Source organism: Equus asinus, chromosome 12, assembly GCF_041296235.1.
Source record: "Equus asinus isolate D_3611 breed Donkey chromosome 12, EquAss-T2T_v2, whole genome shotgun sequence".
Classification (NCBI taxonomy): domain Eukaryota; kingdom Metazoa; phylum Chordata; class Mammalia; order Perissodactyla; family Equidae; genus Equus; species Equus asinus.
The window spans coordinates 51647603-51665132 of NC_091801.1; the positions used below are offsets into that span (position 1 = coordinate 51647603).

The window sequence follows — 17530 nt, forward strand, 5'->3', positions numbered from 1 at the left end:
TCAGATTTGCTTGGCACCTGTACCAGGTTTTGAATGCTATATGCTTTCCCTTGACATTTAGTTTTACTTGTGTTATGTCCTAAAAAGTAAAGAGAAGTGAGATTCATTGTAAGGGAAATTTAACATATGTGTACATATGTACACATATAAACATACATATAAGCTCTTACTGAAATTTCCCCAAATCTTTCAAATATTGATTTATTATCAATCTTACCATTATACATTCTACCCATTTTATATGTATTCTCTGTGCATTGATTACCTTCTATATTTAATGGACTCAATATTATTGATGAAAGTCTAAGACACAGATACTCAGGATTTGCTCAGTCATGGAAACCACAACCCCAGTACTCTGAAATCTTATTAGAAAACATCAGTCCCTCAGTTCATAAGGAGGCATGGGCTGTCAACTCTATGTTCAGTACTGTTCTAGATAGCTTAGATGTTATGAGAGACACAGTAGCTTAGAGGAATATTTTATGTAAGTTTAAGCTTAATATTTTATTAACTAATATTGTGATACTTTAACCAAAATACTTTCATGAAATATGTAATATGTATATGTGCATATATATTAAAACATATCACATCTTATATGAAAGCTCCTATTGATAAAATATTACACTTAAGCTTAATTCTCTAAAGCCTATAAATTCTTAAATATAAGTGAAGAGAGTTAAGAAAGCTCTTGGAACTTAAAATAGTAGGATTACCCAAACATTCAATAAATATGGTCTTGAGCATTTCTTTTTTATGTGGGTGGTGTAGAGGAAATTGGAAAGATTATTAGAATAGGAGTCAAGAGACCTAGTTTTAGCTCTGATCATGCTGCTGAGCCATGTGATCCTAGACATCATTTAATGTCTTTGGGTTTCAGCTATCTCATATTTAAAATGGGAGTTTGGAATGCATTGTTTTTTAATTCTTCATTGATATAAAATTCCATCTGCATTGGAAGATAAATCCTGAATTTAAGATGTTACTGCTAAACTTTCAAAATATTATTCATGCACTGTGAATACTGTAACATTTTACCTAGGCCTATTGTCCACCTTAACTCTCTTCCCCCAAAATTTCAGCTGTTGGGGAAAATATTTGTTCCTGTTAGAAATATTAGTCTGAGAAGCAGTGTTAGAGCTCAGACTCTGGAACTAGACTGCCTGATCAGTCCCACCACTTATTTGCTGGGTCATGCTGAGAAGGTTACTTTCTGTGCCTCAGACTCCTCATCTGTAAAACGAGGATAATGCTACTACTACCTCAAAGGGTTATTGTAAGGATTAAATCAGTTAATATATAATATGTAAAGCTCCTAAAAACAGTGTCTGGTACATAGTAAGCACTATATAAGTGAAGCTATTATTTTATTCTTTTACAGAATACTTCAAAAATTTATTATTTCAAATAAGCTGTATTGAAGCCCGTGCATTTTTGATGTGCAGGCATTCTTTCTAGAATTAATTCTTTTTGTTATATGCATTACAAATATCTTATGCTAGTTTGTGGCTCCTAGTTTAGGAGATAGCTATCTTACCAACCCATGCATCAGGACGGCTGCACCTGTACTCTTGAGCTTTGTCATTTCTAAGGCAACAGAGTTGGGTAGAAACAACAAGAACACTGACATCAGATAGGGAAATAAATAGAAGCATTACCAAAAAATATTAGCCAAAGAGGAGATGGAGCTAGAAAAGAAAAAAGGGGAAATGTTACAAGGGAGGATGTTGGAAAAAGAAAAAAGAATTAAACAGGAGTTGAGTTGGGCGGCGGGGAGGAGAACGTGTATGTGAGAGAGAGAGAGAGACGAGAGAAGAGAGAGCCATTTCATGACTGAATATTTCAGATCATAAGTTTTAGAGGAGAGACCAACCTCAGCCACTTATTAGTTATATGACCTTATACAAATTTTCTAACAAGTAAAACTGAGAAACATAGTTAGTCCTATCACATACAGTTGTTCTGATTAAGTGACATAATCATAATATGTGCAAAGCTCTTAGCACAATTCCTGGCATGTACAAAGTACTACTAGTGTTCATAACTTAATTGTGCAGGAACGTTAGCATCAAATTCTAGAATACAAGATTTTAAATGTGTACTTTTTAAAGCTTTGTTACATTTCATTTTGTATGCCTTGATCAAGTAAAATTTTAGTCTAAAAACATTACTGAAGAAAAATAAAAAAGCTAGACAGAAATCTGATCAGTGGTTATCTGGGCTGGCAAGGAAGGGATTGACAACAAAGTACCACCAGGGAAGTTTTTAGGATGGTAGAAATATTTAGTATCTTGATTGTGGCGAGGTTGCATGACTATATACATTTGTCAAATGTCGTAGAACTTCACACTTAGGTATTGCATTTAAATGAATTTTTTATATATTACCCAAATAGTACTAAACATATGCTAATCAAAAATTTCACTTAACCTAACACATCCCCAAGAAATTAAAAGCCAGGGCCCCTTCCAAAATAAGGCTCCAGTGAGGCATGGTAATGGGTGGGGTTGGCCTACAGCTTCAGAAGAGAGACGAGATGACTATAGCGGATGAGCTAGAAAACAAAGAAAGAACGAAAGCTTTAGGTGTATAGCAGCAGTCAATAAACCAAGAAAGATCAAGAAAAGGATTTAGGGTTGACAGTTCTAAGAACAGGCAAGGCAGTTAACAAAGAAATAGATTCTGGATAGTCTTAATATTCATTGATAGTAACTAAAGGAAGAAGAACAGATATGAGAAGTAATTTTAACTTGTGTTGGACAAGCTGAGTTTTAGGCGCTGATGGAGTATCCATTTGGGGCTGGCTAGGTAGGAGACAACTAGAAATGTGAGTCAAGCTTACAGGAAAGGTAGGAGCTGAAGGTAGGAACCTTCAGCATTCAAGTGACACTTGAAGCTATGGACTTAGATGTAATCGCTCTAAAAAAGAAAGTTAATAACAACACTTTAGAAAATGCATATATTTGAAAGAGAGGCTGAAACAGATGAGCCAACAAAACAGTCTGCTCGAGCGAATTGAAGGAGTTTCAGAAAAGTGCCGCACTAAACAGTTGAAGGAGAGAATATCAATGATAGTGTAAAAAGCTGCATTGAAGTCCAGTAGAATGGTGCTGAGGAATGACCCCTGGATTTGGCAAACATGCCATTTTGGGTAACCTTTGAGACATAAGTTTCACATTATCAGACTTACCTTAGATGCAGTACTCAGTAATGAAGTTTTTCTTTGAGTAAAGTCACCATGGAATGAGAGCCCAAAGAAGAGGAGGTTCCTATTAATTGTACCAGCAATAACCAGATGACATCTTGCCCTTGACTCAATATTGGCAATACAGTAAGAGGCTCTCTATGTTTAGGTTTTCATACTTTATAGCTCAAATATATAAGGCTCACTTGTACAGGCATAAGGGCTCCAGTCATGTAAAGACCCGTTGTTTTTATACTAGATGTAGTAGGTCCCACTTACAAAACTTAAAATGCTGTTGAATAACTGATGACTAAGATGTTAATTCCATATATTACAGATTTTATTTTTGGGAGACCCAGTATAAGAACCAGCTCAGACTAGGGCATTGGGAGGGTTTTAGTTTGGAGTAATTGCAGAACTCATTGATCAAAACCAATTTTTTTCATTGCATTTCCTCAGTCAGAGATTTCTGTGGGTTAATAAATCCTTCTTTTAAAATGCAGTCAGCATTTTGCATAATTAAGTCACTGTGGTATAAATTATTTTAATCCATAATTGAGGTTAGCACCCTCTGTAGGTACTATTTTTATTTCTAGCTAATGAATTGAAAAATTAAGGTACAGATCAGTTAAATAACTTACTCCAGTCATTTGAAGCTGGAATTTAAACTGAAGCAATCAGTTTGATGCCAGAGCTCATGCCCTTAACCTCAGGAAATGGGGACTTTACCTGTGACAAGTGAAGGATATAGAAATGTTAAAGCCAAGAAGGGGGAACATTGTGCAGAGAACAACGTGAAAGAACAATACTAGAGGTCTGGGAAGAGGAGAACAGGAAGAGAGGAATTCAGAAAGGGAGATTCAATGTCAGTGGAGACCAACTCAGTCTAGTTTGCAGTTTTATTTAGGATCCTCGATGTAACTAGTATTCCCTTGTGGATATTTGGATGGTTGCATGAAGTTCAGTCCAGTCTCTGGCTTAGGCTACTCTTCCCTGATGTCGCTTCATCTAATCCTTGTCCTTCTTGCTCTGAGAGTGATTCTATCTAATTTTTATTCCTCTTTCCTCTCAGTATTGAGCAGAAACGTTTCTTGAGATGTCCCTATTCATGAAAAATTTAGGATACATTTCTTTGAATCCTGAGGCAGTGTTATACTATATGATGTTAATTACTCTGTGTAGTCATGCTTGTACCCTTGACCAATAATAATAATCATTACCATCTTTAAAGAAACACAGCTTGATAACCAAGCATAAGTACTGTTTAAAATCAATATATCTAAATATATCTTTGTCTCATTGTAAATAATTATCCCCAACTTAATGGTGACCCTAATTTAATGAAAAATTTTAATATCATTTTGGAAAATACTTATTTAGCCAACATGGATAAAATTATATAATAAAAACTAAAATGTACTTCTTTCCTTTTAATCACACTATTACTACCTAAGCTTCACTAATTTTATTGCAATTCATAACCCCAATGTAAATCATTTTCTAGAATGATCATCATGGATACATGGAAGAAATTACTATTACAAATCTTTTCTCTGTTCTTGGGTTGGGAGCTTATGTTGCATTTATAATTTATAATCATAATTTAATTTATTTTAGTGATTTTCCCTAATTTCAGTATCAAAAAATATTCTTTTTCTCTACAGGTTTTTTCAATTTAATTTTCCAGGCATAGTTTTATCTTCTTACTTGATATGCCTGTTGTTTGCAACATGATATTAGCTCTAAAGGAAATGCAAAGATTTTACAACTTTTGTGTATACTACCACTGAAAATATGAACTGAAATATCGTATCTAAAAATTGACATTCATTTTACTCTTGGTAATTTTGCCCTATTTATTTGACTCCTTTCTCTGTATCGTAATCCCTTTCTGATTCTACTATTCCTGGAGGAGGAACAAAGCTAGGCTCACTATTTCACACTTTTACTATGGTTTGGGGGACGTGATCACGTGTTTAGATCTTTTTAAGAATCTCTGCATTATGATGGAGTTCTGCTGTGAATGATTTCTCACTCCTTATCTGCCTCTTTGTGAGCCTGACTTAGAATTAAAAGATATCTTTACTACCTTCAAAAATATTTTATAATATTATTTTAATGACATAGTTAATATAATTTAAATTTACTTAATAAATAAAGTCTCTCAGGAGTCTTAGAAACGCTGAAATGAAAAATAAAGAAGTAGTCAGTACGAACACTAGCAAATATCATAAAAATTGATTTTGTAGAAGTTATATTGTTTGGGTTTTCATTTTTATTAGTTACATACCTTAGGTCAAACATTTTGGTAATTGTTACTAGCATTTCATTTTCTACACAATAATCTTTGTGAGGAGATTAGAATTCTTCATATAGGAAAAAATCTACAGACTGTAATTAAACACAATTTTATAAGCAAAATATCTGACTAGTTAAAAATTTCAAAATCTCACCGGGTATTTGGAATCATACCATGACAATTTTTTAATAAGAATTTAGAGGATCAAAAATAAGGCTAAATACAAAGGAGGTTGGAATACAGCGATCTCAGTTTTAATGTGACGTGGGCAAACTTACATAAGGTTTTATTATAGCACAAGGAGTAATCTCCACTAAGTTTCTCTTATATACGAGAAAAATTGTGTGATCTCTTTTCCAGCATAGGTCTTATCTCCGTTTTTATATGATGGATGTTTTTACTTTTTTGTGATTTTTAAATCAACATTGTCAACATTTCTAAGTATATTTAAATTTCTATTTCTGAACGAACATAAATGTAAAGATGCATTTAAATTTCTTTATTATGCTCCTTTCAAACCTTCCTTGCAATCTTGTGATATGTGTAATAGTGGATGTAGTTGAAATAGTTTTGTGGCTACGTTAATTAGGCCCGAGATGTAGGACACAATGGTCTTTGATAATTATGTTATCTATATATATCAAAACATAATAAGATAGAGATAAGACATATACCCACAGTAATAATATGTGCTACTCTGTGGATTATATCTCCCTTAAAGTAGATTTTAGCCATCAGAAAAAAGACAAAACATTCCAAAGTGCTGAAAGCATATGGTAAGTAGTTTATTAACCCAATAAATCGGACTACCTTTGTATCTTTTATCAATGGTTATTGCACTTTTTCTTAGAAGCAATATTAATAACAACTGTTGTATTTCTTCTCTGATGGACTTTTATTTTAAATTTAGTTTATCTTCTAAAATATATCTTGTTTTTTCAAAGATATAGGAATTGTGAGCAACAAGTTAAAAATAACTAAATATTAGAAAGTTACTAACTTTTTCTCCTCAACGTGTCACTGTACATTAGGATAAAAATGTATATAGGTAAAACAATTACACTTTAGCTAGTCTAAAAGATCCTTCTAGATTAGATCACCCTTATGATTCTTTTTCCTGAGCAAATTTCCTGGTTTAATGAACTTTGCAAGACAGTCTGTGCTTATCTCTCTCTCCCAGGTACATGTGCTCTCTCTCTCTCTCTCTCTCTCTCACACACCCTCCTCCTCCCCATCCCTCTTTCCTCCCTTCTTCCTTCATCCTATTTCTCTCCCTGCCTCTGTGACACACATACACACTGTAAAGGAAATTTTAATGAAGGCAATACCAGGGCAAACAGAGTAAGAATTTCTGGAACACTTTATCTATTATTAATGAAATAGATATGACAACATAAAAAGACAAACACTTAAACCTCATTTGGCTTCAAAATTAACCAACCAGAGAGTTATATAGCAGAAGGAATCATGAAGAGTATCTGGTGCAAAACTATTCATTTTACAGATGATGAATTTCATGCTCAGAAAGGTGAAAGGAAGTGCTTATTGTTACAGGGCTTGTAAAATCAAGACTCAGACCCAAGTCTTGTTTCTTCTTATCTTTTAAACCAGTGCTGTTTTTAAGATTTTCTTCAATCCTATGTATCATAAATATACCCATTACCATAAATCTGGGGAGTTTCAAAGCCCTGTCAACTCTGTGATGGTTACCTCCTCTACACACTCCATGCACGAAACCCTGATCTTCCGCTATGGACCAAGTACACCTTGATTTTAAATGTTGAAACCTAAAATGGTGGTAAAATACAAGTCCTCTGAAGATAACACCTCAGTAAATCTGTTCAAAACCAGATATACTTTCTTTCTTTAGATCACTAGGTCACTCCTAATCACTTATGCCCTAAAGGACTTTGAATATCAGTTTCTTTTGACTGTAGTGAAAGGAGTCTGTGAAATTTGTCTGTAGCATCTCCTCTGAAGTATTATTTAGTGGAGATGGCAGAGAGTTAATAGAGAAACAGCAGACAAGTATACAGAGTAACAGGTAACCTACATATCTAAAATAGATTCTGTTAAGGTTTAGAGGATAATTCAAAAAACTATAGCTCATAAGTATTGGCCTCAAGGTAGTACAACAGTTTTGTAAGTTTCTAGAGTGTCTATATTTCATTTAATTCTATGTTTCACTTAGGCATATTTGAAGTGTACCTTCTACATTCCTGGGAGCAAAGGAAAGATCATTTTATAAGCAAAGACATTATAAACAAAATCGAATTATCTTTTCTTTCATTTCAAATGTGTCAGTTCCTAGTGACCACAGAAGAAGAATCCTCGAAATTGATTTGGAAATAAATATTTCTCAAACCCTGTGTATCTTAGTTGCACAGTTAAGGTTAAGTTTGTTTACACTTTAAAAGAGAATACTTCTGTTTGCCCCAGTACTAGTATGGAAGTAATTTGGTACATAATTTATCATTTTTTCACAATATTTATTTCCATACCTTTTCTCAATTTAACTTGTTCCAATATTTGTTATTCTCTGCATCACATTTATTTTTAACAAATAATTCAATAACAAAAGTTTACTTTTTATGAAGTTCTAGTTTATAATAAAGTTTTAGCATAAAAAATATCAGAAAATTCATTATAGGCAGCCCCTATTTTGTGTTTTTTTTAAAATAACACTTATAGCATTTTTCTGGGCTGGCCCTGTGGCCAAGTGGTTAAGTTTGCGTGCTCCATTTCAGTGGCCCAGGGTTTTGATGGTTCAGATCCTGGGCGCGGACACGGCACCGTTCACAAGGCCATGTTGAGGCGGCGTCCCACATGCCACAACTAGAAGCACCCACAACTAAAGTGTACAACTATGTACTGGGGGGATTTGTGGAGGAAAAAGCAGAAAAATAAATAAATAACATTTTTCTTCTATATAATGTATAGTCATTGTGGACATTTTATAAACTATATATCAACCCAAATGAAAAAACAATAGCACTTATACTTACTTCCAATAACCAGTGATAACTGCTAACACTCTTAAATTTTTATCACTGTCTCTGTCTTTTGCATAGGTTATGTGCATATATATTTTTATGAATATATATAGTTTTCCAGATTATAGTTTATAAACTATCATATCATATCTGCCATTTAATCTGTTTTATAATTACTAATTGCAGTGCACACTATATTCATCATTTTTCCTGGATGTGTAATGTTCTGTAGATATACCATAAATGCAGTTAACTAATCCCCTATGGTTGGACATTCAGAATTTCTTTTCCCAGGCCTTCACAACAGTGATGCAATGATTATACTTATATGTACATCTTTGTACTTTGATATTTTTCTTGAGGAAAGATCCTGGGAAGTGGAATTTCAGGTTCAAAAATATGACCCTTGTAAAGCCTTCTGATATGCAGTAACAAATATGTTGTATTTTTCAGTAATTTTTATTGTTGTACATCAGGTACTTGGAAAACACTCATATAAATGAATATAAATTAATTTTTTGTCAACAGCTGGTATATGACTGTCAATCTGAAAAGTAAGTTTTTTCACAGTTATCAGATATTGAAAGAACAGTTAAAATAGTTAGTAAAACCAAGAACAGTATTTTGTTTTTGAATTACACTAAATATTACATATTCTTATTTATCTCATGAGTCATTTTAACAATTTCTATTCTTACTCCTCTGACTATTGAAAGTCATCAGTAAGTTATTTTTGTAGTCTATGCTACTGAATCTAGAAATTAAACATAAATAGCTATACTTTCTCCTGTGTAATTTTCACCTCAAAGTGAGCAAATAGCTCCGTAAACTGATTATACCTTTTTCTTTATTGCACTTAATTTGGTACATACCTATATGGTGATTAGCATTTAGTGATTACATAAATTTAGCCCTTTTAACTTTGTTCGTTTGGGGTATGTTCTTTCTGTCACTCATCATTATCGTCTGTAATCTTTTGTTTCGTGCCTCTTCCGCATTGTTTGCATTTTCTTAGAAGAAAGGTTTGTAAACTAAGATACATAGGATAGTTATCAAAAGTAATTTTTTTCTCCCCTCAATGATTTGGCAAAATATGGTTAATTTAAAAAATATGTTTCTTGGGGCTGGCCCAGTGGTGCAGCGGTTAAATTCGAGCGTTCTGCTTCGACAGCCTGGGGTTTGCTGGTTCTGATCCCAGGTGGACAGGGCACCGCTTGGTAAGCCATGCTGTGGCAGGCATCCCACATATAAAGTAGAGGAAGATGGGCATGGACGTTGGCTCAGGGCCAGACTTCCTCAGAAAAAAGAGGAAGATTGGCAGTAGTAGGCTCAGGGCTAATCTTCCTCCAAAAAAAAAAAAAGTTTCTACTATATAAGTAATATACTTCCTTAGCTTCAATCAGAAAAATGTCTTACATAATATTTCGTTTTATGTTCAGATTACATTTATGATATCTCTATGCATATTTTATGAAAATCAATTAGATTTGTTAAAGCTATACTTTATATTGTTATCAATTATTTGGATGGGTTTAACAGAAAACAACTTTTGTTGGAAATCCTTCACTGCTGATTAAAATGATATTGCACAAATACCTTTAATTTTTAAATTTCACTGGAAAACAAATTTAACATCTACCTTTTAAAAGGATAAAATTTAGAATTAATCCAATTATAAAATGCAAATGTTTAATGATCGTTCTACAAGTTCTTGATATGTTATTTTGTTAAAAATGTGAACAATATAAATCCATTTTCTAATCTCAGATTAGTAAAAGTACATCTTAGTTTTGTGAGGACGTGATAATCAAAGAAAAGGGAATTACAGTTGTGATTATTTTGATCAGAAACCCTTTGGAAACAACAAATTAGTGAAATTTTTTTGATCTCAATTAAAGAAGACTGTTTTAAACTGAAGTAAAATATTTTTATAGAGACAGAAGAAAGGGATGGAGCTGGGAGGAGGGAGAATGTTTAAAAAGTATTAAATTAGCCACAAGAATTTGGAATACTAACCAATGCAATTTCCAGATTTAAATAATATTAACAATCTTAGAATTCCATGATGTCTGTAATCATAGGTTGTCTCATTTTTTCCTGATTTTTGAGGTTATTTCCTTGAGCTTTGATATTGGGCTTAAGAATTTTCCCTCTTAAGATTCCCAGATTTGAGCATTTCATTTAAGATCACAAGATGGATCACTGAGTCAGCAGTCTTGCCGTATTCTGATCACTATTGGGCTGCATTGTGAATTGCATTACTGCCAAACTTGTGCCATACTTCAGTCATAGAAGTTTGGGGTATGCAGCTACTTTGAGACCCCAAGAGCTGTGTGTGTGTGTGTGTGTGGCAAAACAAACTTAAAACTGTTACTGTTTGAAGTGCACTACAGAAATCACTGAAGGTGTACTGGTGATCTTTGTAGCACACATGTAAGTAGTGAAACCAGAGCAACCACTGCCCTACTGCCAATTAATCTGGCCATTTTCAACTACGTCTCTGGATACAAAATCCAGAATGTGTTATATGATTTTAGGAAACACATTAAATCAGGAACAACAAAATATTGGATTTTTTAAATTAAGTGACTGAGAATGAACCAGGAGCTCCCAATTTGAGAAAAACAAGTATTTTGAGCTATTATGAATTCCAGAAAATCTACGTTTGAATTTTCTTTTTGTTTTCTGCCTTAAAATTTTTAGAGTGGAAAAAAAAACCTCTTGTATAATTTAAATGCATTATTAAGAAAACCAATGAGATAAGCTTTGATAAAAATGCCATTTGTCAAGTAGAAATTCTAAAATTGATGGTATTTAGGAAGATTTGTTTACACATGTCCAAAAATTACAGGGCCACTTCCAGTATAATTTAAATAAACTGTCTTATTTATGAAACAAGATATTAATGAAACAAAAAATCATTTTATTAGTTTACTTAGTTAATGAATTTCCTTATACCAAAAAGAATTTGAGACCGTCTGAATATTAGAGTTTAATACACTTAAACAGATATCTCTTCAATAAATGGACACAAACATGCAAACTTTTGTCGTAAATGTGTTTGTCCAAAAACACTGATCGTCCCATTGATCTCTTGATCAACTTTTATTATAGTTTGTAAATGCTTTGATATTCAATTTGATTTTGAACATATAATGACTAGTTTTTTCGGCATACTCAAATTACAAAATCAAATCAAACCACTAAGATGTCTTCTGTGATGAGCCTAGTGTCTTCACTTATAACAGTATGAATCAGAGATTCCTAGATAAATTTTCCTTCTAAACCTATAAGCCAGCATTTCCTGAAATGTATTTTTGAGACTATTTCAGCAAGATATTAACAGATAATAGGTGAGACGAGAGGGGAGATTTCTGTGATCAAATGACCATTCTTTATTGCAGAATTTTCAAGACTTTTTATATGCAAATTTGTAGTGTTAATCTGAAAGAGAGAGAAGATTGAACAAAAGCTGCCTCTTTAGCACTTTCACTTATTTTCCTTTTATAGAGTACAGCAATGGATATCAGAGTTGAAAGAAAGTTTAGAAATTACATATTCTGTTCTCCCACCAGATAGTGAAGAGCTCTTCTACTTGCATTGATTCCTCTAAATTGTTTTCCATTCCATGTAGGAAGAAAAAAAAGACTGAAATTGGTTGAAACAAAAATAATCTATTGAAAATATTATTTGTGAGTTATTTTCCTTGGAAAGAAGGACCAGCAAAGAAAAGTCAACTTGCTGGTGAAGAATCCCCTATGATAGATCTCTTTATGAATACGATATTTTCCTCTAGGATGCTCTTATTTGTGGAGTGTTTTTTTAATGAGAATAGGTTTTTAAAACTGTAGAAAGGAATAGACGACTTCGTATGAGCCAAATAATTTTGGAGAGAGTCATGGCTGGTTACTGATTGTCCTAAGGATTAGCCTCCTAGGAGAATTTAAAATTATAAGTTAGAAGTATATTTATGCAAGTTCGTTTACTGTATGTCCACTAAGGTGCTCCCCTGAGATTTCATTGGTTAAGGCTCTAACAAAGAATGTTTCCATTTAGGGGCCATCTGTAGATGATGAGTGAGTCTGGAGGCAAGATGTGTTTGCGATTGAAATCTAGTTGACATTATTTAAATGGTTATATCACTCTCTCTATTTGCATCTTTGTTTGCTTATAGCAAATACAGATTAATATCCTTCTTAGATCCCTCCAGTGATCTGTTAAATATAAATGATGTTCCATAAATCTGATTCTGTAAAATCTTTAAACCATTGCTAAGGAGAGAGGTTCTTTTGCAAAGCAATGTTAAACCAATATGTTTTAACACAGGTGTCAGCAAACTGTGTCCCGTGGACCAAATCCAACTCACTGCCTTTTTGTAAATAAGGTTTTGTTAGAATAATATCTCATTTGTGTGTGCATGGTCTACAGCTGCCTTCATGTTGCAATGGCACAGTTGCAGCAGGGACCGTACCGTCGGCAAAGCCTAAGATATTTACTCTTGGGCACCTTAGAGAAAAAGTTTGCCAATGTCTGCCAGTATATATCCCGTTGCTAGCTGGTAATCAGAAAGAATTTAATGTAGCTGCATAGGGAGTTGATGTCCAGAAAATAGTCTAAACATTAGAAAATGCATATATATATGTGTGTATGTGTGTATATTTATATGTATGTGTATATATATTTATATATGTATATATAAAATGTGTGTAAACTTCCTTGTCTGTTAGTGCTGTTCACATTTAAAATACTATTTTGCTACTATGATATCAAAATGAAACTTTTTTAAAGAAACTTTCCAAACACTCAATTTAGCTAATTTTTTGATGCTGGGATACCTTTTTTATTCCTTTGCCCTTGGAGAAAATAAACATATATACCTGAGAATCTCTCTTGAGGTACAAACAATTCCAAAATTGCACTTTAGTAGACTAATAGACATTTATACTTGACTATATTTCACGTTCATATCATGGAGGTACTCACGTGATTTTATATATTATTCAATTTATATTAACATGATATTTATATTCCCCATTTTATAATTTGGCACAGAATCAACTAATCAGATCATCATTAAAATGTGACTCTTAAAAAAATTGCCTCACTTTATTGAATAGTTGATTTAAATTTGCCGTTGTACTTGGAGGTTATATAATATAAGCTCTTTATACATTATTTTATTCAAAATTTTCTTACTTCTTTTTATCTTATTTTAATTAATGAATTTTTACTTAAAACTTTTTACTTAAAAGAATTATCAGATTTACAATGAGATGTTTTTTCAGGATAAGTATTAGAATACCTGTTTTTGAACAGGCACACTTTTGACTAGATATCTTTACTGCAGTTATAAAGTTATGATCTTATGCAAGGGGTATGTATGTGTGTGTTTACATTCCTACTTACACCCAGTGCTTGTGACTCTACATGACAACATTTTATTATAGATACTCACTTGAGCCCACTAAGCTATGATTATTTTTCACAGTCTGTAGATTGGTAGTATACAATAGAGATTTTGTTTTTCCATTATGCATGAGAAATGAAATTTTCTTACAAAATCTCTTTAATAAAAATCATAAATATACCTTTAAAGCACTTTTTTCATGTTTGCTAAGACTTCCTACCTGACTTTAGTTCTTTTCTGAACAAAGTTTTTAAAGACCCTCTTGATATTTATAACTGATATGTTTTGAGGTAGCACCTGTTATAGAGAACATTAATCTCATTTTGTAATAGGCTTATCATCTCACTTTTTCACCTCCTTACATTCTTTTTTTTTTCCTGAAATTATTTCAGTAATAATTTGCACCTTTAGTGGTGTGGTGTGTTCTCAGAAGTCTTATTTGAAGTACCTCTTTCTTGATCCTAGTTCTAGAAAATTCAAGTCAAAAGATCTTGATAACTGCCTCTACATATATGCTGAGGCAACCTGCTTTAATATATGGGCTAATTTTATGATAATACTTTCTAAATGCAATTGTAAAATTGTATTTGAAACCAATTAGACTTACAACTTTTTTCCAGTAAATAAATCAAATCTTGATGAATTACAAACAAAAGTTCTTATATTATTACTATTGTCAAATTTATGTGCTGTCAAATATATTCTCCTGGACGTACATATACCAGAAAGTGTTTTCTATCTAATAAAGATTTGTTGTCTTCTGTTTAAATTTGTTTACATGTTATTCAGATCAAAATTATTTTACTTATTTAATAATCATGCTTTTATTCACCTAATTGCATACTTTGAATAAATCTAAAAAATAATATATTTAATTTGTACATACTACCTTGAATGAAAGTAATATATCAGCTTGGCATTTCTTCTTTTTACATCCTGTAAGTAGGGCTCAGATAAGAACTAAACATTAATTTTATGGGTTTTTTTCTACTCGATAGGTGCTATGGATATAGAGGAGAGAAATCGCCAAATGAAAATTAACAAATACAAACAGGTAGCCGGATCAGATTCCAGACTGGAACAAGATTACCATTCGAAGGCAAGACATTTTTCTTTTTAAAAGTTGTAAATTAATCAATCATATGAAACCATTAGAGTCTCTTAAACTACTGAATGCAGATTAGTCAGACAAACATATAATGCAATGACCCCATATTATTATTAAATGCTAAAATTTATAAAGTATTTACATACCAACTTTTAGATATAGAATTTGCCTTATTAAAAATATCACTTTATAGTACAGGAGATTAAAGAAATGAAATTCATAAGTGATCTGAAGAACAAACCTTTTAGAATTTTTCATTTTATAAGGCTTGTAAAGGTCCTAACACCCTCAAAAATGTTTAGGAAGAACTCTTCTCTTCTTATAGTTTTCCTACATATAGAACTTTTTATTTTATAATATTCTAATTAAATCTGGTTTACTAATGAGTTATTGGAACAAAATACATATTCATGAGGTGTTGTAAGGAGTTCAAAAGGTTTTTCAGTGAGAATCTTTTTGAACTACTCTTTGAAAATAAGTTGAGGTATCAGGTCTAGCAAGGTAGGGAAAAAAGAGTATTATTTCATTGTTCTTGCCCTCCATTGCCTTTGTATTTTAAAAACAATTTTAGTTTCGTGATGTTGCTCATGGCCAGAGTCATGAAAAGACTTTGCCCTGATGTATTTATTTCAGATTTAATAAAAGAATGAAAATAGTAAAACTCACTCATAACATTTAGTTATTATGTGCTCTATGACTTGGTAATTTAATCATTGCAATCATGTAATATTTATGGTTTGTGTATCTGTGTGTTAGAGAAAAGAAGTTTGGATTTTTTATAGATCTATTTTATACTTACCTACTGAACCTTCAGTTTCTCTCCATTATACTCCATTCTTCAGTAAAGTCAGGACTTAAGTAAAGCATAACTGGCTATGTTGGATAAGCATATGTGGTAGGTAGCACAGGTTTCTACTTCTGCATTATACAACATAGAGGAGGCAGATATTCTTATATCAGCATCATCTTCCAAACCACCAGTCTCTTCCCCAAATTACGTAAATACTGACATGGTGAATACAAAACTGTCCATCACAGAATTCTAGTGTACTGGGAATGGCACACATCTAAAGCCAAGAGAAAGGTAAATTTAAGACAAACAAAATATCCTTGCATTTACTCTGCAGGTTCTAAACTTCTAGAAATTTTTCTCTAAAATGGAAATATGAATAATTTCAAATAGGTTCAGTGAATATCATAGAAAATAGTTCTGTAATGATATAATATTTCAGATACATCCCTAACCTTTTGAACTTGATATCAGAAATGATATCTATACCTTCCCAGGTACTTGTTTGGTATTTCTGCGTAGGGCTAAATAGGTGGACCTGATCTTTTGTGGCACGTGTTATTCTCTAATCTCTCAGTTATTCATTTTATATAATGCAAAGACCCAGGCGTAAAGTCCTAATAAAATAGGATATTAAAACTTCTATAAGCATATCTTCAGATAACACAAATATGTTGTTTATTTATTTATATCCTACTGTACTTCATGAAGGAATGTAGATTTTTAAAAAAATATATATATATATAAAATACAATAATACTGTCAATGAAGAAATGAGTATCAAGGGAAAATGAAGTCAAGACAAAACAAGGTAACACCAGAAGTAAAGTTTGTGAACAGAAGGCATAGTGCGAGCCTAAGCACCTGCTGCATGTGGGGCATATATTTTGACCAAGAGCTTCCTAATGAGCTGCAAAGGCAGGAAGGGAAACTGGGTCAGTGTATGATTCACATTCTTCATGCAATGAAAACAAATTCCTTAGGTGTAATACCAATCATTCTTGTTATGGATACCTGGCAGAAATTTATTATAGGAGGATAGACCAAAGGAATACTATAGGCATGTCTCAAATTTTTTTTCAGAAAAACAAATTTTAATTTCATGCCAATTCATAAATAAATGAGTGCTTGATGTTTCAATGATGAATGCTTGAGGTTTCAATGTTTTATAACTTTGACACCAATTATTTTAGGTTAGAAAAATTTAAGTCTTGGCAAATATACTAAGCCAATTGATCTCCTAGGTATTCTCTAAGGTAGTATTTTATAAAGTGTAGTCCCAGATCAGCAGCATGAAAATACCTGAGGACTTTTAGAAATGCAATTTGCTGGCCCCCCCAGACCTACTTAAAACTCTGGGAGTGGAGTCCCTGCTGGAGTTAGGCATTCAGCTGAATCAAAAAGGTAATCAAGTCATTAAGGTACAACTTTTTAGAAGGGTCCAAAACACAACTCTGTTTTGTTTCGCTGCAAATTGTTTCCTGATGTGGAACTATCTTTGCTGGGTCATCTTTCTCCCCATCATACCTAGCTTGATCTTCCTCTGTCATGGATCAAAGAGAAAATTACAGGGGATTCTTTTTTAGTCAAGGGTTTATATAGATTATTATTATTAATTTCTGTACTAACAGTTCCTTAGATTAAAATTTTCAATGGCATCCCTGTCTTTTTAATTAGGGATATTTAACTTATATTTCCATTCCTTTCTTCTTGATTTTGATAACAAGTGCCAGTTAAAGGCTTTCT

The 17530-nt window shown here is 32.6% G+C and overlaps 1 protein-coding gene across 49 annotated transcripts in view; it reads left to right on the forward strand.

Annotated features, from left to right (window-relative positions):
* The window catches only part of RIMS2 (regulating synaptic membrane exocytosis 2), a 572997-nt gene that overhangs the window by 401171 nt on the left and 154296 nt on the right, over positions 1-17530 (forward strand). For 26 of the 49 annotated variants that reach the window (XM_070481448.1, XM_070481450.1, XM_044743842.2 and 23 more), the window contains one exon: positions 14885-14985. The exons of the other annotated variants lie outside the window; for them this stretch is intronic. In XM_070481448.1, coding sequence (XP_070337549.1) covers positions 14885-14985 — 101 coding nt within the window. The remainder of the gene's footprint in view (positions 1-14884; positions 14986-17530) is intronic. 49 annotated transcript variants of the gene reach the window in all.